General features: G+C 51.5%; 2 protein-coding genes and 2 long non-coding RNA genes across 26 annotated transcripts in view; 2 read left to right on the top strand and 2 right to left on the bottom strand.

The window, feature by feature from the left end:
• The window catches only part of FLOT1 (flotillin 1), a 29,480-nt gene extending 23,041 nt beyond the window's left edge, over positions 1-6,439 (top strand). Inside the window, exons 10-12 of the mRNA XM_051775591.1 lie at positions 89-226; positions 4,408-4,560; positions 5,685-6,439. Coding sequence (XP_051631551.1) covers positions 89-226; positions 4,408-4,560; positions 5,685-5,825 — 432 coding nt within the window. The 3' untranslated portion in view covers positions 5,826-6,439. The remainder of the gene's footprint in view (positions 1-88; positions 227-4,407; positions 4,561-5,684) is intronic.
• A 1,927-nt stretch (positions 6,440-8,366) lies between these two features.
• On the bottom strand, positions 8,367-26,425 carry TUBB (tubulin beta class I). Of its 23 annotated transcripts, none has more exons than XM_051775588.1 (6): positions 11,262-11,576; positions 10,922-11,171; positions 10,794-10,853; positions 10,436-10,763; positions 10,146-10,190; positions 8,367-10,099 (listed from the first exon to the last, which is right to left on the bottom strand). In XM_051775588.1, the coding sequence occupies exons 1-6, from the start codon at positions 11,545-11,547 to the stop codon at positions 9,977-9,979; spliced, it is 1,092 nt and encodes a 363-aa protein (XP_051631548.1). In that variant the 5' UTR covers positions 11,548-11,576; the 3' UTR covers positions 8,367-9,976. The 23 variants fall into 23 exon arrangements, 7 of the variants coding, with proteins under 7 accessions (XP_051631548.1, XP_051631545.1, XP_051631544.1 ...); XM_051775585.1 differs by having other exon boundaries at positions 8,367-9,880; positions 9,976-10,099; positions 10,436-10,853; XM_051775584.1 differs by having other exon boundaries at positions 8,367-9,942; positions 9,976-10,099; positions 10,436-10,853.
• Positions 12,766-15,066, bottom strand: LOC127465120 (uncharacterized). Its single transcript, XR_007901865.1, has 6 exons — positions 14,928-15,066; positions 14,781-14,801; positions 14,447-14,488; positions 13,462-13,502; positions 12,869-12,961; positions 12,766-12,826 (listed from the first exon to the last, which is right to left on the bottom strand). It is a non-coding gene; the product is annotated as an uncharacterized LOC127465120 (long non-coding RNA).
• On the top strand, positions 22,908-23,519 carry LOC127465121 (uncharacterized). The gene is made up of 3 exons (XR_007901866.1): positions 22,908-22,978; positions 23,156-23,326; positions 23,438-23,519. It is a non-coding gene; the product is annotated as an uncharacterized LOC127465121 (long non-coding RNA).
• Positions 26,426-26,470: the final 45 nt, after the last annotated feature.

Consider the following 26,470-nt stretch of genomic DNA (forward strand, 5'->3'; position numbering starts at 1 on the left):
TCCTATGTAATTTTTGGGGGTTCCCTTGGGATTTTTTTGGGTTCCTGTGGCATTTTTGGGGTCCCCCACACTTTCTGGGGTCCCGCAGGTGACGGGGGCGGCGCGAGCGGCCGCCGTGTCCTCCCGGGCTCGCGCCGAAGCCGCCGCCGCCGCCGCCAAGGCCGAGGCCTTCGGGCAGTTCCAGGAGGCCGCCGTCGTCGAGATGGTGCTCAACAGGCTGCCCCAGGTGGGCTTTGGGGGAAATTCGGGGGATTTTGGGTCACTTTGGGGGATTTGGGGTCATTTTGGGGGATTTGGGGTCATTTGGGGGGATTTGGGGTCATTTTGGGGGGATTTGGGGTCATTTTGGGGCATTTGGGGTCACTTTGGGGGATTTGGGGTCATTTTGAGGGATTTGGGGTCACTTTGGGGGGATTTGGTGTCGTTTTAGGGGATTTGGGGTCATTTTGGGGGATTTGGGGTCATTTTGGGGAATTTGGGGTCATTTGGGGGGATTTGGGGTCATTTTGGGGGATTTTGAGTCATTTTGGGGGATTTGGGGTCATTTGGGGGGATTTGGGGTCATTTTGGGGGTTTGGGGTCACTTTGGGAAATTTTGGGGTCATTTTGGGGGATTTGGGGTCATTTTGGGAATTTTTGGGTCATTTGGGGGGATTTGGGGTCATTTGGAGGATTTGGGATCATTTTGGGGATTTGGGGTCATTTTGGGGGACTTGGGGTCATTTTGGGGGATTTGGGGTCATTTGGGGGATTTGGGGACATTTTGGGGGTTTTGAGTCATTTTGGGGGATTTGGGGTCATTTTGGGTGATTTGGGGTCATTTTGGGGGATTTTGGGGTCATTTTGGGGGATTTGGGGTCACTTTGGGGGATTTTGGGGTCATTTTGGAGGATTTGGGGTCATTTTGGAGGATTTGGGGTCATTTTGGGGGATTTGGGATCATTTGGGGGATTTGGGGTCAATTTGGGGGATTTGGGGTCATTTTGGGAGGATTTGGGGTCATTTTGGGGATTTGGGGTCATTTTGGGTCATTTTGGGTCATTTTGGGGGACTTGGGGTCATTTGGGGGGAATTTGGGGTCATTTGGAGGATTTGGGGTCATTTGGAGGATTTGGGGTCATTTTGGGTGATTTGGAGTCATTTTTGAGGGGGTTGGGTCATTTTGGGGGATTTGGGGTCATTTGGGGGGATTTGGGGTCACTTTGGTGGATTTTGGGTCAATTTGGGGGATTTTGGGTCATTTTGAGGGATTTTGGGGTCATTTTGGGGGATTTGGGATCATTTTGGGGGATTTGGGGTCATTTTGGGCGGATTTGGGGTCATTTTGGGTGATTTTGGGGTCATTTTGGGGGAGTTGGGGTCATTTCCGGGGATTTTGGGTCATTTTGGGGATTTGGGGTCATTTTGGGGGGATTTGGGGTCATTTGGGGGAATTTGGGGCTGAAATCCGCGTATTTTGGTGTGGAAATTGGGAATTTGGGGTAAAGAAATCCCGGATTTTGGGTCTGAAATGTGGGATTTTGGGGGAAAATCCGGGATTTGGGTTGGAAATCTGGGAATTTTGGGGAAAAAATCTGGGATTTTGGTCTGAAAGGTGGAAATTTTGGGAGAAAATCTGGGACTTTTGGTTTAAAATCTGGGAATTTGGGGGGAAAAATCTGGGAATTTGGTCTAAAATGAGGGAATTTTGGGGAAAAATGTGGAAATTTGGGGAAAATCTGGGATTTTTGTCTAAAATCTGGGAATTTTGGGCTGAACTTTGAGATTTTGGTTGGAAATCTGGGACTTTTGGGGGGAAAATCTGGGATTTTGATCTGAAATCTGGGAATTTTGGGGGGAAAAATCTGGGATTTAGGGGAAAATTCGGGGACTTTTGGGGGAAAATCTGGGATTTGTCAGAATTCCTTGGATTTTGGGTGGAATTCCCTGGATTTTGGGCTGTCCCAGGTGGGAATTGGGGTGGAATTTCCAGGTGTAATTTCCAGGAATTTGGGATTTAGGGGAAAAATCTGGGATTTTGGTCTGAAATGTGGAAATTTTGGGAAAAAATCTGGAAATTTGGGGGGAAATCTGGGATTTTGATCCGAAATGTGGGATTTAGGAGAAAAATGTGGAAATTTAGGGGAAAATCCAGAATTTTGGTCAGAAATCTGGGATTTTGGTGGGATAATCTGGGATTTTGGTCTGAAAGGTGGAAATTTTGTGGAAAAATCTGGGGATTTTGGGAGGGAGAAATGTGGAAATCTGGGGAAAAATCTGGGATTTTGGTTGAAAATCTGGGATTTTGATCCGAAATGTGGAAATTTAGGGGAAAAATCTGGGATTTTGGGGGGGGAAATCTGGGATTTTGATCTGAAATCTGAGAATTTTGGGGGGAAAAATCTGGGATTTCGGGGAAAATTCGGGGACTTTTGGGGGAAATCTGGGATTTGTCAGAATTCCCTGGATTTTGGGTGTGATTTCCTGGATTTTGGGCTGTCCCAGGTGGGAATTGGGGTGGAATTTCCAGGTGTAATTTCCAGGAATTTGGGATTTAGGGGAAAAATCTGGAATTTGGGGGGAAAATGTGAGATTTTGGTCTGAAATGTGGGAATTTTGGTTGAAAATCCAGGATTTTGGGTGAAATGTGGGAATTTTGGGAAAAAATGTGGGAAATTTGGGACAAAATCTGGGATTTGGTGGGAAATGTGGCAATTTTGGGACAAAATCTGGGATTTTGCTCTGAAATGTGAAATTTAGGGGAAAAATGTGGAAATTTGGGATGAAATTTTGGGAATTTGAGGGGGGAAATCTGGGATTTTGGTCTGAAATGTGGGAATTTTGGGGAAAAACCTGAAATCCAGGATTTTGGTCAGAAATCTGGAAATTTTGGGAGAAAATCTGGGGATTTTGGGGGGGGGAAATGTGGAAATTTGGGGAAAAATCTGGGATTTTGGTTGAAAATCTGGGATTTTGGTCTAAAAGGTGGAAATTTTGGTTTAAAATCTGGGATTTTGGTTGAAAATCTGGGATTTTGGTCTGAAATGTGGGAATTTTGGGAGAAAATCTGGGATTTTGGGAGGGAGAAATGTGGAAATTTGGGGGAAAATCTGGGATTTTGGTTGAAAATCTGGGATTTTGATCCAAAATGTGGGATTTAGGAGAAAAATCTGGAAATTTGGGGGAAAATCCAGGAATTTGGCCTGAAATCTGGAGAATTTGGGATAAAATCCTGGATTTTGATTGAAAATGTGGGATTTTGGTCCAGAATCTGGGAATCTTGAAGGAAAAATTTGAAATGCAGGATTTTGGTCAGAAATCCGGATGTTTTCAGGAAAAATCTGGGATTTTGGTTGGAAAATCTGGGATTTGGGTCTGAAATCCAGGATTTGGGGGAAAAACAGAGAAATTTGGGGAAAAATCTGAGATTTTACTTGGAAATCCGGAAATTTGGGGGGGAAAAAATCTGGAATTTTGGTGTGAAACGTGGGACTTCGGGGGAAAAATGTGGGATTTTGGTTTGAAAAATGGGATTTAGTGGAAAAAATCTGGAAATCTGGGGGGAAAATCCAGGATTTTGATCGGAAATCTGGGACTTTTGGGGGGAAATCTGGGATTTTGGTGTGAAATGTGGGAATTTGGGGAAAAAAACATGGGAAATTTGGGGGGGAAATCCAGGATTTCAGTCAGAAATCTGAGATTTTGGTCTGAAATGTGGGAATTTTGGGCTGAACTTTGAGATTTTGGTCTGAAATCTGGAAATTGGGGGGGAAAATCTGGAAATTTGGGAAAAAATCTGGGATTTTGGTCTGAAAGGTGGAAATTTGGGGGAAAAATCTGAACTCCAGGATTTTGGTCAGAATTATGGAAATTTGGGAGAAAATCTGAGATTTTGGGGGGGAAAATCTGGGATTTTGGTCTAAAATGAGGGAATTTTGGGGAAAAATGTGGAAATTTGGGGAAAATCCAGGATTTTGATCCGAAATCTGAGAGTTTGGGGGGAAAAATCTGGGATTTTGCTCTGAAATGGGGGGATTTCGGGGAAAAATCTGAAATCCAGGATTTTGGTCAGAAATCTGGAAATTTTGGGAGAAAATCTGGGACTTTTGGTTTAAAATCTGGGAATTTGGGGGGGAAAATCTGGGAATTTGGTCTGAAATGAGGGAATTTTGGGGAAAAATGTGGAAATTTGGGGAAAATCCAGGATTTTGGTCTAAAATCTGGGAATTTTGGGCTGAACTTTGAGATTTTGGTTGGAAATCTGGGACTTTTGGGGGGAAAATCTGGGATTTTGATCTGAAATCTGGGATTTTTGGTGGGAAAAATCTGGGATTTCGGGGAAAATTCGGGGACTTTTGGGGGAAATCTGGGGTTTGTCGTAATCCCCTGGCTTTTGGGTGTAATCCCCCGGATTTTGGGGCCCCCCAGGTGGCCGAGGCGGTGGCCCAGCCCCTGCTGGGGACCCGCCGGGTGACTTTGGTGGCCTCGGGCGGCTCCGGCGCCGTCGGCGTCTCCCGAATCCCCGGCGAGATCCTGGAGCTCGTCACCCGCCTGCCCCAGACCGTGGGGGCGCTGGCACAGGTGGGGGGCACCGGGGGGGGGCACCTGGGGGGGTTGGGGGGTCCCAGGAGGGTTTTGGGGGGGGGGTTGGGGGTCCCAGGTGTCACCTGAAGGGGTTTTGGGGGGTCCCAGGTGGGTTTGGGGAGGTTTGGGGGGTCCCAGGGGGGTTTTGGGGGGTCCCAGGTGGGTTTTGGGGGAGTTTGGGGGGTCCCAGGTGGGTTTTGGGGGGGTCCAGGTGTCACCTGAAGGGGTTTTGGGGGATCCCAGGTGGGTTTGGGGGGTCCCAGGTGGGTTTGGGGGGTCCCAGGTGGGTTTTGGGGGGTCCCAGGTGGGTTTTGGGAGGACCCAGGTGACACCTGAAGGGGGTTTGAGGGGTCCCAGGTGGGTTTTGGGGGTTCCCAGGTGAGTTTTGAGGGGTCCCAGGTGAGTTTTGGGGTTCCCAGGTGAGTTTTGGGGGGTCCCAGGTGGGTTTTGGGGGGGTCCCAGGTGAGTTTTGGGGGATCCCAGGTGGGTTTGGGGGGTCCCAGGTGTCACCTGAGGGGGAGTTTGGGGGGTCCCAGGTGGGTTTTTGGGGGGTCCTGGGTGGGTTTGGGGGGTCCCAGGTGACATCTGAGGGGGGCTTGGGGGGTCCCAGGTGAATTTTGGAGGAGTTTAGGGGGTCCCAGGTGAGGTTTGGGGGGTCCCAGGTGAGTTTTGGGGGGTCCCAGGTGAGTCCGGGGGTGGGTACAGATGAATTTGGGGGGTCCCAGGTGAGTTTTGGGGGGTCCCAGATTTGTTTTGGGGGGTCCCACGGGGGTTTTGGGGGGTCCCAGGTGAGATTTGGGGGTTCCCAGGAGAGTTTTGGGGGGTCCCAGGGTGGTTTTGGGGGGGTTGCAGGTGAATTTGGGGGTGTCTGGGGGGTCCCAGGGGTCACCCAGGTGAATTTTGGAGGGTCCCAGGTGAATTTGGGGGGTCCTAGGTGGATTTTGGGGGGTCCCAGGTGGGTTTGGGGGGTCCCAGGTGAATTTGGGGGGTCCCAGGTGTATTTTGGGGGTTCCCAGGTGTGTTTTGGGGGTTCCCAGGTGGGTTTTGGGGGATCCCAGGTGAGTTTTGGGGGGTCCCAGGTGGGTTTGGGGGGTCCCAGGTGACCTCTGGTGTCCCCCCAGGTGTCCCTGACGGAGCCCGAAGGTGCCACCGGAGCCACCCAAGTGTCCCCAAGTGCCCCCCAAGTGTCCCCAAGTGCCCCCCAAGTGTCCCCAAGTGCCACCAGCGGGACCCCCCCAGGTGCCACCAACCCCCCAAAGTGACCCCCAAGTGTCCCCAGGTGCCACCAACCCCCTGTGACATCATCATTGTCCCCAAGTGCCACCCCCCCAGGGCCACCAAACTGTCCCCAAATGACCCCAAAGTGACCTTAAAGTGCCACCAACCCCCCGGGCCACCCTCATGTCCCCAAGTGCCACCAAAGAGTCCCCCGGGTGCCACCCCTGCTGTGTCCTCCCCCTGTCCCCGAGTGCCACCTCCCCCTGTCCCCGGGATGTCCCCAAAGTGCCACCACTCCACTGTGACCCCCCCCCCGCTGCGGCCCCAAAGTGCCACCAAAGTGCCACCACCCCCCAGTGTCACCCTGTCCCCAGAGTGTCCCCGAGGAAGGTGCCACCACCCCCCTGAGTGTCCCCAGAGTGTCCCTGAAGTGCCACCACCCCCCTGAGTGTCCCCAAAGTGCCACCACCCCCCTGAGCCCATCATGTCCCCAAAGTGCCACCTCCCAGTGTCACCCTGTCCCCAAAGTGTCCCCGAAGTGCCACCACCCCCCTGAGTGTCCCCCAAATGCCACCACCCCCCTGAGCCCATCATGTCCCCAAAGTGCCACCTCCCAGTGTCACCCTGTCCCTAAAGTGTCCCCAAAGTGCCACCACCCCCCCAAAGTGTCCCCAAATTGTCCCCAGCTCAATAAAGTGGCAGCGCCGGCACCGCTAGAGCCTTGGGTGGGGGGGGTTTGGGGACCCCAAAGGGGACATCGGGGGGACCTGGAGGGGATCCCGGGGACGGGGGGGACCCCCAAATGACAACGGGGACCCCAAAGTGACAGTGGGGACCCCCCGGGGTGACAAAAGGGACCCCAAAGTGAAAGTGGGGACCCCGAGGAGGGGACAGGGGGACCCTCAGGTGACCCCAGGTGACAGCGGGGACGCACCAGGAGGGGACATGGGGACCCCCAGGTGACGGTGGGGACCTTAAAGTGACACAGGGACCGCCCCAGGGGACACTGGGGGCTCACGCCGCCATCTTTAGTGTGGTCGAGCTCATTTCCGGTCCTGGCAGCGCCATTTTGGTGTGGTCTGAGCTCATTTCCGGTCCTGGCGGCGCCATTTTGGTGTGGTCTGAGCTCATTTCCGGTCCTGGCAGCGCCATTTTGGTGTGGTCTGAGCTCATTTCCGGTCCTGGCAGCGCCATTTTAGTGTGGTCTGAGCTCATTTCCGGTCCTGGCAGCGCCATCTTTAGTGTGGGCTCCACTTCCGGTGCCGGGGCCGCCATCTTTAGTATGGGCTTAGCGAACTTCCGGTCTGAGGGCCGCCATCTTGCTGTACGGCTTCAGACTTCCGGTCAAGGGGCCGCCATCTTGCTGTACGGCCTCCCAGGACTTCCGGTTCCGGGGCCGCCATTTTCCCGCGCGGCGTTGGAACCATTCGGCTCGGCCTCACTTCCGGTCCCCGATTTTCCCCCCCCGGAACGGCCCTCACCGATTTCTGCGGTTTCACCCCAAAAAAATCGTCGTTTTATTCTCCCCCGGGTGACAACGGGGACCCCAAGAGTGACACAGGGACCCCTCAGGTGACAGTGGGGACCCCCAAGTGACCCCTGGGTGACAGTGGGGACCCCCCAGGTGACAATAAAGTGACACAGAGACCCCCCCCCAGGTGACAATGGGGACCCTCAGGTGACCCCAAGAGTGACACAGGGGCCCCCCAGGTGACAAGAGGGACCCCCAGGTGACCCCAAAGTGACACAGGGCCCCCCCAGGTGACAAGAGGGACCCCCAAGTGACCCCTGGGTGACAGTGGGACCCCCCAAAAGTGACAATAAAGACCCCAAGGGGGACACAGGGACCCCTCAGGTGACCCCAAAGTGACACAGGGACCCCCCCAGGTGACAATGGGGACCCCAAGTGACCCCTGGGTGACAGTGGGGACCCTCAGGTGACAATGGGGACCCCAAGAGTGACACAGGGACCCCTCAGGTGACCCCTGGGGACCCCAAGAGGGACATGAGGACCCCTCAGGTGACCCCAAAGTGACCCTGAGCGCCCCCAGGTGACCCCAAAGTGACCCTGAGCCCCCCCAGGTGACCCCAAAGTGACCCCAAGCCCTCCCAGGTGACCCCTGGGTGACCCCCAGGTGACCCCAAAGTGACCCTGAGCCCCCCCAGGTGACCCCAAGCCCCTCCAGGTGACCCCAAAGCGACCCCAAGCCCCTCCAGGTGACCCCAAAGTGACCTGGAGACCTCCCAGGTGACCCCAAAGTGACCCCTGGGTGACCCCGAGCCCTCCCAGGTGACCCCTGGGTGACCCCCAGGTGACCTCAAAGTGACCCCGAGCCCCTCCAGGTGACCCCAAAGTGACCCCGAGCCCCTCCAGGTGACCCCAAAGTGACCCCGAGCCCCCCCAGGTGACCCCAAAGTGACCCCCAGGTGACCCCAAAGTGACCCCGAGCCCCCCCAGGTGACCCCAAAGTGACCCCCAGGTGACCCCAAAGTGACCCCGAGCCCTCCCAGGTGACCCCTGGGTGACCCCTTGGTGACCCCTGGGTGACCCCGAGCCCCCCCAGGTGACAGAGGTGACACAAAGCGACGCTTGGGTGGCTTTTCCATCCCGGGTTTATTTTCGGCCCCGGGGGCGACTTTTCAATATGAAAAACCAAAGAAAATGGGCAAAAAAACCGACCAAAAACAGGGGAAAAACGACCAAAAACGGGCAAAAAAAATGACCAAAAATGGGGGAAAAAATCGACCAAAAATGGGGGGAAAAATGAACAAAAATGGGGGGAAAAATGACCAAAAATGGGGGAAAAATGAACAAAAATGGGGGGAAAAATCGAACAAAAATGGGGGGAAAAACGACCAAAAATGGGGAAAAAAGACCAAAAATGGGGGGAAATGGGAAAGAATGAAAATGGGAAAAAAAGGAACAAAAATGGGAAAAAAAAAACAAAAATGGGGGGAAAAAAACCAAAAATGGGGAAAAAAAAAAAGAACAAAAAGGGGGGAAAAAAGAACAAAAATGGGGGAAAAAATCGACCAAAAATGGGGAAAAAATCGACCAAAAATGGGGGAAAAAACGACCAAAAATGGGGGGAAAAACGACCAAAAATGGGGGGAAAAATGAACAAAAATGGAGAAAAAAAAATGACCAAAAATGGGGAAAAAAGACCAAAAATGGGGGGAAATGGGAAAGAACGAAAATGGGAAAAAAAGAACAAAAATGGGGAAAAAAGGAACAAAAATGGGGGAAAAAAAACCAAAAATGGGGAAAAAAAAAAATAACAAAAAGGGGGGAAAAAAGAACAAAAATGGGGAAAAAGTGACTGAAATTGGGACAAAAATGAACAAAAAATGGGGAGACCAAAAAAAAGAACAAAAATGAACAAAGTGGAGGAAAAACGACCAAAAATGGGTAAAATGGAGGGAAATGAAGAAAATGAGGGAGAAAAAAGGGAAAATGGTAAAAAAAGGGGGGGAAAGAAGGAAAAATGGGGGAAATGAAAAAAATGGGGGAAAATGAACCAAAAATGGGGGAAATGAAGGAAAAATGAGGAAATGAAGGGAAAATGGGGGAAAATGAACAAAAAATTGGGGGAAAATGAACAAAAAATTGGGAAAAATGAACAAAAAATGGGGAAAAATGAACAAAAATTGGGGAATTAACAAAAAATGGGGGAAATGAACAAAAAATTGGGAAAAATGGACAAAAAATGGGGAATTAACAAAAAATGGGGGAAATGACCCAAAAAGGAGCAAAAAGTGACCAAGACTGGACCAAAAAAAGGGGGGAATGGACCCAAAGTGGGGGGAGGGGGGCGGGAGGGGCCTCGGTGACAGCGGGGGAGGAAGAGGAGGAGGAAGGTCAAGGGCTCTTCCATGGAGAGGAGGAGGAGGATGAAGGCCAAGGGCTCTTCCATCATGAGGATGATGATGATGAAGGTCAAAGGGTCTTCAGGAGGAGGATGAAGGCCAAGGGCTCTCCCATGATGAGGAGGATGATGAAGATCAAGACCAAGGGCTCTTCCATGATGATGATGATGAAGGTCAAGGGCTCTTCCATGATGATGAAGGCCAAGGGCTCTTCAGGAGGAGGAGGATGAAGGTCAAAGGTTCTTTGGGAGGAGGATGAAGGCCAAGGGCTCTTCCAGGATGATGAAGATGAAGGTCAAGGGCTCTTCCATCATGATGAGGATGAAGGTCAAGGGCTCTTCAGGAGGAGGATGAAGGCCAAGGGCTCTCCCATGGTGAGGATGATGATGAAGATCAACATGATGAAGGCCAAGGCCCTCAGAAGACGATGATGATGAAGGTCAAGGACTCTCTGAGGATGATGAAGGCCAAGGACTCTCCTGATGAAGGCCAAGGACTCTCTGAGGAGGATGAAGGTCAAGGACTCTCTGAGGAGGATGAAGGTCAAGGACTCTCCTGATGAAGGCCAAGGGCTCTCCTGATGAAGATCAAGGACTCTCTGAGGATGATGAAGGCCAAGGACTCTCCTGATGAAGGCCAAGGACTCTCTGAGGAGGATGAAGGTCAAAGACTCGCCTGATGAAGGCCAAGGACTCTCTGAGGAGGATGAAGGTCAAGGACTCTCTGAGGAGGATAAAGGTCAAGGGCTCTCCTGATGAAGGCCAAGGGCTCTCTGAGGAGGATGAAGGTCAAGGGCTCTCCTGATGAAGGCCAAGGGCTCCTCGAAGCTCTTCAAGGTGGAGGATGAAGCCCAAGAGCTTGAGGAGGATGATGAAGGTTGGGGACTCTCCATTGACCATGACAAGGGTTGGGGACTCTCCATTGACCATGGTGAAGGTTGGGGACTCTCCAATGTCAACGATGAACGCTGGACGTTCTCCATGATGATGAAGAAGAGCAAAGACTTGAAGATCATCATGACCAAGGTTGGAGACTCTCCATTGACCATGACAAGGGTTGGGGGCTCTCCAATGTCCATGGTGAAGGTTGGGGACTCTCCATTGACCATGATGAAGGTTGGGGACTCTCCAATGTCAATGATGAAGGTTGGGGACTCTCCAATGACCATGGTGAAGGTTGGGGACTCTCCAATGACCAGGATCAAGGTTGGGGACTCTTCAATGACTGAGGACTCTCCAATGACTTTGGGGACTCTCCATTGACCATGATCAAGGTTGGGGACTCTCCATTGACCATGATGAAGGTTGGGGACTCTCCAATGTCAACGATGAACGTTGGACGTTCTCCACGATGATGAAGAAGAGCAAGGACTTGAGGATCATCAGGATGAAGGTTGGGGACTCTCCAATGAAGGTTGGGGACTCTCCACTGACCATGATCAAGGTTGGGGACTCTCCAATGACCATGACAAGGGTTGGGGACTCTCCAATGACTGTGGGGACTCTCCAATGACCATGGTGAAGGTTGGGGACTCTCCATTGACCATGATCAAGGTTGGGGACTCTCCAATAACCATGACAAGGGTTGGAGACTCTCCAATGACCATGGTGAAGGTTGGGGACTCTCCAATGACTTTGGGGACTCTCCATTGACCATGGTGAAGGTTGGGGACTCTCCAATGACTTTGGGGACTCTCCATTGACCATGGTGAAGGTTGGGGACTCTCCATTGACCATGGTGAAGGTTGGGGACTCTCCAATGACCACAATGAAGGTTGGGGACTCTCCGCTGCCACCGAGGACGATGACGACAACGCTGGGGGACGCCGGCCACGCCGGGGGGGCCGCGCGGCGGCTCGGCGGCCCTCGGCTCTCCGGGACGACACACGAGGGGCTCCATGACGACAACAACGACAACCACAACCACCCTCCTCAGGCCTCCTCTTCGGCCTCCTCGCCGAAATCCTCCTCCTCCTCGGCCGTGGCGTCCTGGTACTGCTGGTACTCGGAGACCAGGTCGTTCATGTTGCTCTCGGCCTCGGTGAACTCCATCTCGTCCATGCCCTCGCCCGTGTACCAGTGCAGGAAGGCCTTGCGGCGGAACATGGCCGTGAACTGCTCCGAGATGCGCTTGAAGAGCTCCTGGATGGCGGTGGAGTTGCCGATGAAGGTGACGGCCATCTTGAGGCCGCGGGGGGGGATGTCGCACACGGCCGTCTTGACGTTGTTGGGGATCCACTCCACGAAGTAGGAGCTGTTCTTGTTCTGCACGTTGAGCATCTGCTCGTCCACCTCCTTCATGGACATGCGGCCCCGGAAGACGGCGGCCACCGTCAGGTAGCGGCCGTGCCGCGGGTCGCAGGCCGCCATCATGTTCTTGGCGTCGAAGACCTGCTGGGTGAGCTCGGGCACGGTGAGGGCGCGGTACTGCTGGCTGCCCCGCGACGTCAGCGGGGCGAAGCCCGGCATGAAGAAGTGCAGGCGGGGGAAGGGCACCATGTTCACCGCCAGCTTGCGCAGGTCGGCGTTGAGCTGGCCCGGGAAGCGCAGGCAGGTGGTGACGCCGCTCATGGTGGCCGACACCAGGTGGTTGAGGTCGCCGTAGGTGGGCGTGGTCAGCTTGAGGGTGCGGAAGCAGATGTCGTAGAGCGCCTCGTTGTCGATGCAGTACGTCTCGTCCGTGTTCTCCACCAGCTGGTGCACCGACAGCGTGGCGTTGTAGGGCTCCACCACCGTGTCCGACACCTTGGGCGACGGCACCACCGAGAAGGTGTTCATGATGCGGTCGGGGTACTCCTCGCGGATCTTGGAGATCAGCAGGGTGCCCATGCCCGAGCCGGTGCCGCCGCCCAGCGAGTGGGTCAGCTGGAAGCCCTGCAGGCAGTCGCAGCTCTCGGCCTCCTTGCGCACCACGTCCAGCACCGAGTCCACCAGCTCGGCCCCCTCCGTGTAGTGGCCCTTGGCCCAGTTGTTGCCGGCGCCGCTTTGGCCTGGGGAGGGGGAGGGGAAGAGGGAAACGTTGAGTTGGGGGATTTGAAGCGCCTTGAAAGCGTCTTTGGGGACCTTCAGAGCAACCTCAAGGGCCTTCACACCAACCCTGAGGACCTCAAACCAACTTTAGGGACCTTCAAACCAATTTTGGGGACCTTCAAACCAGCTTTGGGGACCTTCAGACCAACCTTGGGGACCTTCAAACCAACCTTGGGGACCTTCAAACCAACCTTGGGGACCTTCAGAGCAACTTTGGGGACCTTCACACCAATTTTAGGGACCCTGAACCCACCTTTGGGGACTTCAGACCAACCTTGGGGACCCTCAGACCAACCCTGAGGACCTCAAACCAACTTTAGGGACCTTCAAACCAATTTTGGGGACCTTCAAACCAACCTTGAGGACCTTCAGACCACCTTTGGGGACCTTCAGAGCAACTTTGGGGACCTTTAGAGCAACCTCAAGGGCCTTCAGACCAACTTTAGGGACCTTCAGAGCAACCTTGGGGTCTTCAGACCAACTTTAGGGACCTTCAGAGCAACCTTGGGGTCTTCAGACCAACTTTAGGGACCTTCAAACCAATTTTGGGGACCTTCAAACCAGCTTTGGGGACCTTCAAACCAATTTTGGGGACCTTCAAACCAGCTTTAGGGACCTTCAAACCAGCTTTGGGGACCTTCAGACTGACCTTGAGAACCTTCAGACCAACCTTGGGGATCTTCAAACCAACCTTGGGGACCTTCAGACCAACCTTGGGGACTTTCAAACCAACCCTGGAGATCTTTGAACCAACCCTGGGGACCTTCAGACCAACCCTGAGGACCTCAAACCAACTTTAGGGACCTTCAAACCAATTTTGGGGACCTTCAAACCAACCTTGGGGACCTTCAGACTGACCTTGAGGACCTTCAGACCAACCTTGGGGATCTTCAAACCAACCCTGGGGACCTTCAGAGCAACCTCAAGGACCTTCAGACCAGCTTTGGAGATCTTTAAACCACCCTTGAGGACCTTCAGACCAACTTTGGGGACCTTCAAATCAACCTTGAGGACCTTTAAACCACCTTTGAGGACCTTCAGACCAACCCTGGAGATCTTTAAACCAACTCTGGAAATCTTCAAACCAACCTTGGAGACCTTCAGACCAACTTTGGGGACCCTGAACCCACCTTTGAGGACCTTCAAACCAATCCTGGAGATCTTTAAACCAACCTTGGGGACCTTCAGACCAACTCTGGAGATCTTTAAACCAACCCTGGAGATCTTTAAACCAACCCTGGAGATCTTTAAACCAACCCTGGGGACCTTCAAACCTACTTTGGGGACCTTCAGACCAGCCCTGGGGACCTTTAAACCACCTTTGAGGACCTTCAGACCAATTTTAGGGACCTTCAAACCAACCTTGGGGACCTTCAGACCAACTTTAGGGACCCTGAACCCACGTTTGGGCACCTTCAGACCAACCTTGGAGATCTTCAAACCAACCTTGGGGACCTTCAAACCAACTTTGGGGACTTTCAGATCAACTTTGGGGACTTTCAAACCATTTCTGGGAATCTTCAAGTCAACCTTGGGGATCTTCAAACCAACCCTGGAGATCTTTGAACCAACCCTGGGGATCTTTAAACCAACCCTGGGGACCTTCAAACCAACCTTGGGGACCCTCAGACCAACCCTGAGGACCTCAAACCAACTTTAGGGACCTTCAAACCAATTTTGGGGACCTTCAAACCAATTTTGGGGACCTTCAAACCAATTTTGGGGACCTTCAAACCAATTTTGGGGACCTTCAAACCAGCTTTGGGGACCTTCAAACCAGCTTTGGGGACCTTCAGACTGACCCTGAGGACCTTCAGATCAACTTTGGGGACCTTTAGAACAACCTCAAGGGCCTTCAGACCAACTTTGGGGACCTTCAAACCAACCTTGGGGTCTTCAGACCAACTTTTTAGGCACCTTTGGGAACCTCAAGGGCCTTCAGACCAACTTTGGGGACCTTCAGACCAACCTTGGGGACTTTCAGATCAACTTTAGGGACCCTGAACCCACCTTTGGGGACCTTCAGACCAACCCTGAGGACCTCAAACCAACTTTAGGGACCTTCAAACCAATTTTGGGGACCTTCAAACCAGCTTTGGGGACCTTCAGACCAACCTTGGGGACCTTCAGACCAACCCTGGAGATCTTTAAACCATCCTGGAAAACCTTCAAGTCAACCTTGGGGATCTTCAACCCAACCCTGGGGATCTTCAAACCAACTTTAGGGACCCTGAACCCACCTTTGGGGACCTTCAGACCAACCCTGGGGATCTTTAAACCAACCCTGGAGAACCTTCAAGTCAACCTTGAAGACCTTTCAAAGACTTTTGGGGACCTTCAAACCTTTTTGGGGATCTTCAGACCAACCTTGGGGACCTTCAGACAAACCTTGGGGACTTTTAAACACCCTTTGGGGACCTCAAACCCTCTTTGGGGACCTCAAACCCTTTTTGGGGACCTCAACCCCCCCCTTTGAGGACCTCAAACCCCTTTTAGGGCCCTCAAACCCCCCTTTGGTGCCCTCAAACCCCCTTTGATGCCCTCAAACCCTCTTTAGGGACCTCAAACCCCTCCTTGGGGACCTCAAACCCCCTTTGATGCCCTCAAACCCTCTTTAGGGACCTCAAACCCCTCCTTGGGGACCTCAAACCCCCTTTGGTGCCCTCAAACCCCCTTTGGTGCCCTCAAACCCCCCTTTGGTGCCCTCAAACCCCCTTTGGTGACCCCAAACCCCCCTTTGGTGCCCTCAAACCCCCCTTTGGTGCCCTCAAACCCCCTTTGGTGACCCCAAACCCCCCTTTGGTGCCCTCAAACCCCCCTTTGGTGCCCTCAAACCCCCTTTAGGGCCCTCAAACCCCCCTCTGATGACCACAAACCCCCTTTGGTGCCCTCAAACTCCCTTTGGGGACCTCAAACCCCCCTTGGGGACCTCAAACCCTTTTTGGTGCCCTCAAACCCTCTTTGGAGACCTCAAACCCCCTTTGTTGCCCTCAAACCCCCTTTGGTGCCCTCAAACCCCTTTTAGGGTCCTCAAACCCCCTTTGGTGCCCTCAAACCCCCTTTGGTGCCCTCAAACCCCCTTTGGTGCCCTCAAACCCCCTTTGGTGCCCTCAAACCCCCTTTGGTGCCCTCAAACCCCCTTTGGTGCCCTCAAACCCAATTTTGGTGCCCTCAAACCCTCTTTGGTGCCCTCAAACCCTCCTTGGGGACCCCAAACCCTTTTTAGGGCCCTCAAACCCCCTTTGGTGCCCTCAAACCCTCCTTGGGGACCTCAAACCCTCTTTAGGAACCCCAAACCCCCCTTTGGTGCCCTCAAACCCCCTTTGGTGCCCTCAAACCCCCTTTGGTGACCCCAAACCCCCCTTTGGTGCCCTCAAACCCCCTTTGGTGCCCTCAAACCCCCTTTGGTGCCCTCAAACCCCCTTTGGGGACCTCAAACCCCCCTTTGGTGACCCCAAACCCCCCTTTGGTGCCCTCAAACCCCCTTTGGTGCCCTCAAACCCAATTTTGGTGCCCTCAAACCCCCCCTTTGGTGCCCTCAAACCCAATTTTGGTGCCCTCAAACCCCCTTTTGGTGCCCTCAAACCCTTTTTAGGGCCCTCAAACCCAATTTTGGTGTCCTCAAACCCCCTTTAGGACCCTCAAACCCCCTTTGGGGACCTCAAACCTTCTTTGGGGACCGCAAACCTTCTCTGGGGACCTCAAACCCCCCTTGGTGCCCTCAAACCCCCTTTGATGACCCCAAACCCCCTTTGGTGCCCTCAAACCCCCTTTGGTGACCCTAAACCCCCCCTTGGGGACCTCAAACCCTCTTTGGGGACCTGAAACCAATTTTGGGCACCTCAAACCCCCTTTGGTGCCCTCAAACCCCCTTTGGTGCCCTCAAACCCCCCTTTGGGGCCCTCAAACCCCCCTTTGGTGCCCTCAAACCCCCCTTTGATGCCCTCAAACCCACTTTGGGCACCTCAAACCCTTTTTGGGGACCTCAAACCTTTTTTGGTGCCCTCAAACCCCCCTTTGGTGCCCTCAAACCCCCCTTTGGTGCCCTCAAACCCCCCTTTGATGACCTCAAACCCCCCTTTGTTGCCCTCAAACCCCCTTTGGGGACCTCAAACCCCCCTTTGGTGACCCCAAACCCCCCTTTGGTGCCCTCAAACCCCCTTTGGTGCCCTCAAACCCCCCCTTTGTTGCCCTCAAACCCCCTTTGGTGCCCTCAAACCCAATTTTGGTGCCCTCAAACCCCCTTTGGTGCCCTCAAACCCCCTTTGATGCCCTCAAACCCCCTTTGGTGCCCTCAAACCCAATTTTGGTGCCCTCAAACCCCTTTTTAGAACCCCAAACCCTCTTTGTTGTCCTCAAACCCCCTTTGGTGACCCCAACCCCCCTTTTTTGCCCCCTTTGTTGCCCCCCAAGGTGCCCCAGGGTGGCACTGACCGAAGACGAAGTTGTCGGGGCGGAAGATCTGCCCGAAGGGTCCGGAGCGAACGGAGTCCATGGTGCCGGGTTCCAGGTCCACCAGGATGGCCCTGGGCACGTATTTACCTCCTGGGGGCACGGGGGGACACCGGGGGGGCGTCACCGGGGGGGTGGCAGCCCCGAAAGTACGGGGAGAAGGTAAAAAACCCCAAAAAACACCCCAAAAACACCCCAAAAACAATGGAAATCACCCTAAAAACCCAAAAAAACACCCCAAAGTTACCCTAAAAACCAAAAAAAACCCCAAATCACCCTAAAAACCCAAAACGACCCTAAAATCACCCTAAAAACCCAAAAAACACCCCAAAGTCACCCTAAAAAACCACCTTAAAATCACCCTAAAAACCCAAAAAACACCCCAAAGTCACCCAAAAAACCCCAAAGACCCCAAAATCACCCTAAAAACAAAAAAAAACCACCAAAAATCACCCTAAAAACCCAAAAAAACACCTCAAAATCACCCTAAAAACCCAAAAAACACCCCAAGGTCACCCAAAAAACCCCCCAAAGTCACCCAAAAAAACATCTCAAAATCACCCTAAAAACCCAAAAAACACCCCCAAGTCACCCTAAAAACCCAAAAAACACCCCAAGGTCACCCAAAAACCCCCAAAATCACCCTAAAAACCCAAGAAACACCCCAAATCACCCTAAAAACCCCAAAACGACCCCAAAGTCACCCTAAAAACCAAAAAAACACCCCCAAAGTCACCCTAAAAACCCAAAAACCCACCCCAAAGTCACCCAAAAAACCCCAAAAACACCCCAAAATCACGCTAAAAACCCAAAAAACACCCCAAAATCACCCTAAAACCCAAAAAACACCCCAAAGTCACCCAAAAAACCCAAAAATCACCCTAAAAACCCAAAAAAAACCCCAAAATCAGCCAAAACTGACCCCAAATCATCCCAAAACCAACAGAAATCAACCCAAAACCCCCCAGAATCAGCCCAAAAACCCCAAAAAACCACCCCAAAACCAGCTGAAATTACCCCAAAACCACCAGAAATCAACCTAAAACCACCCAAAATCCCCCCAAAACAACCCAAAATCACCCCAAATCCTCCATCAATCACCCCAAAAATCCCAACCTCAAACCCAAAATCACCCCAAACCCTCTGAAAATCCCCCCAAATCCCAAAATCCCCCAAATCCCCCCCAAGTCCCCCAAAAATCAACCCCAAATCCCCCCAAAACCACCCCAAACCCACCCAAAATCCCCCCAAATCCCATCAAATCCCCCCCAAATGAACCCAAATCCCTCCAAAATTCCCCCCAAAAATCCCCAAATCAACCCAAAATCACCCGAAATTCCCCCAAAATCCCCCCAAATCCTCCCAAAATCCCCCCAAACCACCAAAAATCCCCCCAAAATCAACCCTAAACCCACCCCAAATCAACCCAAATCCCCCCAAAATCCCTCCAAAAATCACCCAAACCCCTCCAAAAATCACCCAAACCCCCCCAAAATCACCCCAAACCCCCCCAAATCCTCCAAAAATCCCCCAAATTCCCCCAAACCCACCTAAAGTCCCCCCAAAAATCCTCCCAAACCCACCCAAAATCCCCCCAAACCCCATCAAATTCCCCCAAAAATCCCCCCAAACCCATCCCAAAAATCCCCCAAATCCCATCAAATCCCCCCAAACCCACCCAAAATCACCCCAAAACCATCCAAATCCCACCAGATCCCCCCTAATCCTTCCAAAATCACCCCAAAATCTCCCCAAAACCCACCCAAAATCACCCCAAAAATCACCCAAATCCCCCCAAAATCACCCCAAATCCTCCAAAAATCCCCCCAAACCCATCAAAAATCACCCCAAAAATCCCCAAATTGCATCAAATCCCCCCAAATCCCATCAAATCGCCCCAAACCCCCCCAAAATCACAACAAATCACCCCAAATCCCCCCAAACCCACCTAAAATGCCCTCAAAAATCCCCCCAAACCCACCCAAAATCCCCCCAAATCCACCCAAAACCCCCCAAAATCCCCCCAAATCCTCCAAAAATCACATCAAACCCACCCAAAATCACCCCAAACTCACTCAAAATCCCCCCAAATCCTCCAAAAATCCCCCCAAAAATCCCCCAAATCAACCCAAATCCCCCCAAAACGCCCGGAGGTGACACCCAGAAGGGGGTGACAAAGTGACACAGGACAGAGGGTGACACTGGGGTGACACTGGGGGGGGTCAGGAGGGGAGGGGACCCCAAGAGGGGGTGGCAGGTGCCACCAAGTGCCACCAAGTGCCACCAGGTGCCACCTGGGAACACCTGAGGGGTCACTGATGCCACCAGAGGGGTCACAGGTGGGGTGACAAGGACACACAAGGTGACATGAGGTGACCCTGGGGTGACAGTGGGGGGGGTCAGGAGGGGAGGGGACCCCAAGGGGGGGTGGTAGGTGCCACCAAGTGCCACCAAGTGCCACCAGGTGCCACCAAGTGCCAGTTGAAGGGTCACAGCAGACACCTAAAAAGACCCAGGTGCCACCACGGGGGTGACAAGGACACACAGGGGGTGACAGTGGGGGGGGTCAGGAAGGGAGGGGACCCCAAGGGGGGGTGGCAGGTGCCCCCAAGTGCCACCAAGTGCCCCCAGGTGCCCCCCAGGTGCCCCCCAGTGCCCGCTGTGCCCCCCACCTGTGGCCTCGTTGTAGTAGACGCTGATCCTGTCGAGCTGCAGGTCGCTGTCCCCGTGGTAGGTGCCCGTGGGGTCGATGCCGTGCTCGTCGCTGATCACCTCCCAAAACTGAGGGGGAGGGGTCAGGGAGGCCACGCCCACCCCGCCCCGCCCGGCCCCGCCCGGCCCCGGGGGGGTTTGGGGGGGGAAACGGGGGGTTTGGGGGGTTTTAAGGGTGGTTAAGGGGGGTTGGGGGCGGGGTTAAGGGAGGGGGCGGGGCTAAGGGGTGGTGGGCGTGGCTACGCTTACACATGGTCACGCCCACCCCGAAATAAAGGGGTCATGGGGGGAGTTTTGGGGAGAAATGGGGAGATTTTGGGGGGGATTAAAGGGGGTTTTGGGGATTTGGGGGAAATTTGGGAAACTTGGGGGAATTTGGGGGAAATTTGGAGGATTTGGGGGGAAATTTAGGACATTTTGGGGGATTTGAGGGAATTTGGGGGATTTGGGGGGAAATTTGGAGGATTTTGGAATGAAATTTGGGGAAATTGGGAGAATCTTGGGAAATTTGGGGGATTTTGAGGGAAATTTGGGGGCTTGGGGGAAATTTGGGGGGGTTTGGGGAATTTTGGGGGATTGGGGGGAAATTTGGGGGATTTGGGGGGAATTTGGGGGATTTTGGGGGATTTTGGGGGAAATTTGGGGGATTTGGGGGGAATTTGGGGGATTTGGGGGAAATTTGGGGAAATTTTGAGAAATTTGGGGGATCTGGGGGGAAATTTGGGGGATCTGGGGGGATTTGGGGGGAAATTTGGGGGATCTTGGGGAAAAATTGGGAAACTTGGGGGATTTGGGGGGAAATTTGGAGGATTTGGGGGAAATGTGGGGGATTTGGGGGGAATTTGGGGGATTTGGGAATGAAATTTGGGGAAATTTGGACAATTTGGGGAAATTTGGGGGATTTTGGGGGGAATTTGGAGGAATTGAGGCAAGTTGGGGGAAATTTGGGAGACTTTGAGGGAAATTTAGGGGATTTTGGAAGGAAATTTGGGGAAATTAGGGGGATTTGGGGGGAAATTTGAGGGATTTTTGAACAAAATTTGGGGGATTTGGGGGGAAAATTTGGGGGGTTTGGGGGGAAATTTGGGGAAATTTGGAGGATTTGGGGGGAAATTTAAGACATTTTGGGGGATTTGGGGGGAAATTTGGAGGATTTGGGGGGAAATTTGGAGGATTTTGGAATGAAATTTGGGGAAATTAGGAGAATCTTGGGAAATTTGGGGGATTTTGAGGGAAATTTGGGGGGGTTTGGGGGAATTTTGGGGGATTTGGGGGGAAACTTGGGACATTTGGGGGGATCTGGGGGGAAATTTGGGGGAAATTTGGGGGATTTGGGGGGAAATTTGGGGAAATTTGGGGGATTTGGGGGGAAATTTAGGACATTTTGGGGGATTTGGGGGGAAATTTGGGGGATTTTGGAAAAAAATTTGGGGAAATTTGGGGGATTTGGGGGGAAATTTGGGGGATTTGGGGGGAAATTTGGGGGATTTGGGGGGAAATTTGGGGGATTTGGGGAGAAATTTGGGGAAATTTGGAGGATTTGGGGGGAAATTTGGAGCATTTTGGGGAAAATTGGGGGATTTTGGAATGAAATTTGGGGAAATTTGGAGAAATTTGGGGGACTTGGGGGGAAATTTGGAGCATTTTGGGGGAAACCTGGAGAAATTTGGACAAATTGGGGTGAATTTGGGAGATTTTGGGGGAAAATTTGGGTGAAATTGGGACAAATTGGAGCAATTTGAGGAAAAAATTGGAGAAATTGAGACAATTTGGGGGATTTGGGGCGAAATTTGAGGCATTTTGGGGAGAAATTGGGGTGAAATTTGGAGAAATTGGGGAAATTTTGGGGATTTTGGGGAGAAATTTGAGAAAATTGGGGCAATTTGGGGAGAAATATGGGGATTTGGGGGGAAATTTAAGTGAAATGTGGGCAATTTGAAGGATTTTGGAGGATTTGAGGGGAAATTTTGGAGAAATTGGGGCAATTTGGGTGAAATTAGGGGGAAATTTGAGGAAATTGGGGCAATTTGGGGGAATTGGGAGAAATTGGGCCAATTTGGGGGATTTCAAGAGAAATTTGGGGGGAAATTGGGGGGATTTGGTTGGAATTTGGGAAATTTGAGGGGTTTTGGGGGGAAATTTGGGAAACCTGGGAGGAAAATTTGGATCATTTGGTAAAAATTTGGAGGGTTTGGGCAGAAATTTGGGCCATTTGGAGGAAATTTGGGGAAATTGGGGGGATTTGAGGGGAAATTGGGACAATTTGGGGGGAAATTGGGGCAATTTGGGAGAAATCTGTGGGGAGTTGGTGGAAATTTGGGCAATTTAAGTGAAAAACCCCCAAGTTTTGGGGCCCTTTAAGAGGAATTTGGGGCCCTTTAAGAGGAATTTGGGGCGTGGCCAAGCCGAGGGTGGGCGGAGCTTGGGCAATGACATCATCAGGCGTTATCCCCGCCCCCCCCAGACGTGGTTTTTGGGGGGAAAAAATGAGAATTTTGGGGGGTTTTTGACGTTTTGGGGGCGTGGCCAGGTTGGGGTGGGCGTGGCTTAAGGGGAGGGGGCGTGGCTTAGAGCGTAGCTTGACGTGGGGCGTGGTTTGGCGAAGGGGGCGTGGTTTGAAGGGGCGGGGGCGTGGCCAGAGAGGGGGCGTGGCCCCGCCCCTCAAAAAGGGCGGGAACGGGAAAAAACGTGGCAAGAAAAGGTTTGATTTTAAAAATCACCCTCCAAAAGCGGCTTTTGGGGCCAAAAAGGAGCTTTTAAATGCGAAGTTTTTTTTTTTAAGCACAGAAATGCCGAAATTCGGCGGTTTGGGGGTAAAATGGGAGGGGGGAGGGCACAGAGTGAGGGGGAAATGGGGGGAAAAATGGGGATTTTGGGGCTGAGGGGGAGAAATGGGGGGAAAAAGGGGGATTTGAGGATTTGTGAGGGGAAAAAGGGGTTAAAAAATGGAGATTTTGGGGCTGGGGGGGGAATGGGTTTGAAAATGTTGATTTGGGGTAAAAATGGTGATTTGAGGATTTGTGAGGGGGAAAATGGGTTAAAAATTGGTGACTTTGGGGCTGAGGGGGGGAATGGGTTTAAAAATGTTGATTTGGGGGAAAAAATGGGGATTTGAGGATTTGTGAGGGGAAAAATGGGTTAAAAAATGGCGATTTTGGGGCTGAGGGGGGAATGGGTTTGAAAATGTTGATTTGGGGGAAAAAATGGGGATTTGAGGGTTTGTGAGGGGGAAAATGGGTTAAAAAATGGCGATTTTGGGGCTGAGGGGGGAATGGGTTTGAAAATGTTGATTTGGGGGGAAATATTGGTTTGAGGTTTCGTGAGGGGAAAAATGGGTTTAAAAATGGAGATTTTGGGGCTGAGGGGGGGAATGGGTTTGAAAATGTTGATTTGGGGTAAAAAATAGGAATTTGAGGATTCGTGAGGGGAAAAATGGGTTAAAAAATGGAGATTTCGGGGCTGAGGGGGGGAATGGGTTTAAAAATGTTGATTTGGGGGAAAAAATGGGGATTTGTGAGGGGGAAATGGGTTAAAAATTGGTGATTTGGGGGCTGAGGGGGGGAATGGGTTTGAAAATGTTGATTTGGGGGAAAAAGTGATGATTTCAGGATTACTGAGGGGAAAAATGGGTTAAAAAATGGCGATTTTGGGGCTGAGGGGGGAATGGGTTGAAAAATGTTGATTTGGGGGAAAAATGGTGATTTGAGGATTTGTGAGGGGGAAAATGGGTTAAAAACTGGTGATTTTGGGGTTGAGGGGGGGAATGGGTTTGAAAATGTTGATTTGGGGTAAAAAATATCAATTTTGGGGTTTATGAGGGAGAAATGGGGTAAAAAACAGTGATTTTGGAGCTGAGGGAGAAATGGGGTAAAAAACAGTGATTTTGGGGGTTGATGGAGAGAAATGGGGTAAAAAATGGCAGTTTTAGGGTTGAGGAGGAATTTGGGTTAAAAATGTCAATTTTAGGGCCAAGGGGGAGAAATGGGTTAAAAATCGGTGATTTGGGGTAAAAAATGGTAATTTTGGGCCAAATGGGGAAAAAAGGGGTTAGGAAATAGTAGGTTTGGGGGAAAATCAGGGTTAAAATGTCAATTTGGGTTAAAACCCTGCATTTTTGGGGACTAAAAAGCTGCATTTTGGGGCCTCAGGAAGTTTGGAGGAGATAAAAATTGAGAGTTTGGGTTAAAAATGTGATTTTTGGGGCAGAAAAGTGGAATTTAGGGAGTAAAATGTCAATTACGAGGTGAAAAATGACATTTTGGGGCAGAAAAAGTGAATTTTTGGGGTTTAAAGATTCGAGTTTGGGGCTAAAAATTGATTTTTGAGGGCGAGAAATTTTTAAATTGAAGCTACTTTTCAATTTTTAAATTGAAAAGCAGGGAGTTTTGAAGAGGAAAAGGGATTTTAGGGCTAAAAATGGCGATTTTGGTTCAAAAGTTTCTTGTGGGGGTGGAAAAAAATCTTAGTTTGGGGTTAAAAATTTGAGTTTGGGGCGTTTTGGAGGAAGAAGGGTTTGGGTTGAGACCGAAAATGTGGATTTTGAGGGGGGAAAAGGCAGGTTGGGGATACAAAGAGGCGATTTTGGGGCAAAAATTGGCATTTCAGAACCGAAAATATTAATTTTAGGGTTAAAAAAAGGTAACTTTAGGATTAAAAAAATATTAAGTGAAAGAAAAAGTGAGATTGAAGCCAAAAAAATGATATTTTAGTGCGAAAAATAGTGATTTCTGAGGCCTAAAAAAACATAATTTGGGCAAAACACCCGCAATTTATGTTAAAAAAGACAATTTTGGGGGTAGAAAATGTTCGTTTTGCGGCAAAACCGGTGATTTTGGGGTAAAAAAAGGCGGATTTGGGAGCACAAAGATCCGATTCTTCCCCAGGAACCTCCATTTTGGGGCTGGAAACCTCCATTTTGGGGGTGGAAACTCCCTCCGAGCTGCAAAAGCCGCCGATTTTCCCCCAAAATTCAATTTACGGGAGAAAAACGTTAAATTTGGGCCTAAAAAATGCGATTTCGGGGAAAAAAAAGCCGTTTGAGGGATAAAAAAAGGCATTTTAGAGAACAAAGATGCTCAGCTGAGGCTCCCAACCTCCATTTTGAGGCGAAAAAAGCTGCAAAAAGCCGAATTTTAGCCCCAAAAAAGCCCCATCGGTGCTAAAAATCATTATTTTAGGGTGAAAAATTGGTATTTTAAGGTTAAAATCGGGTTTTTTTTGGGGGGAAACGCCCCTTTGGGAGGTAAAAACACCCTGAGGGGGAACAAAGCTGAGTTTGGGACTGAAAAATATCGATTTGGGGCGTGAATTTTGTGATTCTGAGGCAAAAAATTCACAATTAAAGGTTTAAAAAATCGCTACTTTCTCTAATAAAACCTAATTTTTCATAAAAGGCAAAAATGTCTTTATTCTGTGGTAAAAATATTTTATTTGGAGGCTAAAAAAGCTCCTTTCCGAACAAAAAGTGGCGACGCGCCCCTTTCTGAGGGTTAAAAACGTTAAGTTGGGGTATTAAAAACCTTCATTTTTTGGTAAAAACCTCATAATTTTCAGGTGTAAAATCACCACGGGCGTCACGTCCCGTTTAGGTTTAAAAACCTTAATTTTGGGGCTGCTTTTCGAGGGAAAAAAAAAAGAAAATCGATGGTTTTCGCGCGAAAATATCTAATTTACGGGTGAAAATAAATATATTATGGCCAAAAATATCTTCAATTTCTGGCGAAAACACCCGATTTCGGGCATTAACAAGCCGCGTCTAAAATTTAAAAGATTAAAAAATACAAAAACTCCAGCTATTAAATCAAATCAGGAGAAAATATTCGGGTTTTGAGGTTAAACCCTTTAATTTCTGGGGGCCCTTCGCCGCCATTTTGCCGCTTCCGCCGCCCTTTTCGCGGCGGAAAAGCCGCGATTTTCGCCCCCAAATCGGCGATTCGGGGCGAAAATCCCATAAAAATACACTCGGGTGAGTGCGAAATTATTAATTTAATGTTAAAAACGGCGGGTTTGGGGCGATTTCGCGCCCTTTTGGGGCCGCCGCCCTCAGCCGCCATTTTGCGGCCGCGTGTGAGGGGGGGGCTTTTTTACCCCCCTAAAAACCCCCTTAAAACGCAGAATTGCCTCATTTTAACCCCGAAATCTTTGAATTCGCTGCCGCCTCTTCCCCCGCGAGGGGTTTTGGCGGCGGGAAAGCGCCGATTTTGGGGGAAAATCGCCCCGTTTTGGTTCATCCTTTGTCTTGTGGCGTGAGGGGAGGGGGGGGGGGGGGAAGCTCTTAAAGGGGCAACGCCGCGGCGGGAGGGGAGGAAGGTGGGGCCCACCCCGCGCGTCCCGCGCCCCCCGCGCTGACCTTGGCGCCGATCTGGTTGCCGCATTGGCCCGCCTGGATGTGCACGATCTCCCTCATGGTGGCTCTGGCGAGGGGAAAGGGGGGGATTCTCTGGGCCCGCCCGGGTCGCTGCCGAAGCGCCGCGAGGGAAGAAATAAAACTGCTACAAAAAAAAAAAAAACACGGCGGCGCGGCCCCTTTAAGGCGGAGCTGAGGCGCGAAGGCGGCGGCGGCGGAAAATGGCGGCGGCCCCGGCCCCGCGCGGGCTCATATAGGACAAAGCCGCGGCTCCCATTGGCTG

The sequence above is a fragment of the Manacus candei genome, unplaced genomic scaffold (genome assembly GCF_025592945.1).
Source record: "Manacus candei isolate 608988 ecotype Guabito, Panama unplaced genomic scaffold, ASM2559294v1 h1tg000316l, whole genome shotgun sequence".
In the NCBI taxonomy this organism is placed as follows: Eukaryota; Metazoa; Chordata; class Aves; order Passeriformes; family Pipridae; genus Manacus; species Manacus candei.

Bases quoted from the DNA above. Each gene is read 5' to 3' on its own strand.
- TUBB (XM_051775590.1), bottom strand. From the start codon at position 26,247: ATGAGGGAGATCGTGCACATCCAGGCGGGCCAATGCGGCAACCAGATC. The intron at 17,223-19,801 runs GTGGGGGGCACA...CCGTGCCCCCAG, and splicing joins CTACTACAACGAGGCCACAG to GAGGTAAATACGTGCCCAGG. The intron at 12,638-17,111 runs GTCAGTGCCACC...CCCCCTCCCCAG, and splicing joins CCCCGACAACTTCGTCTTCG to GCCAAAGCGGCGCCGGCAAC.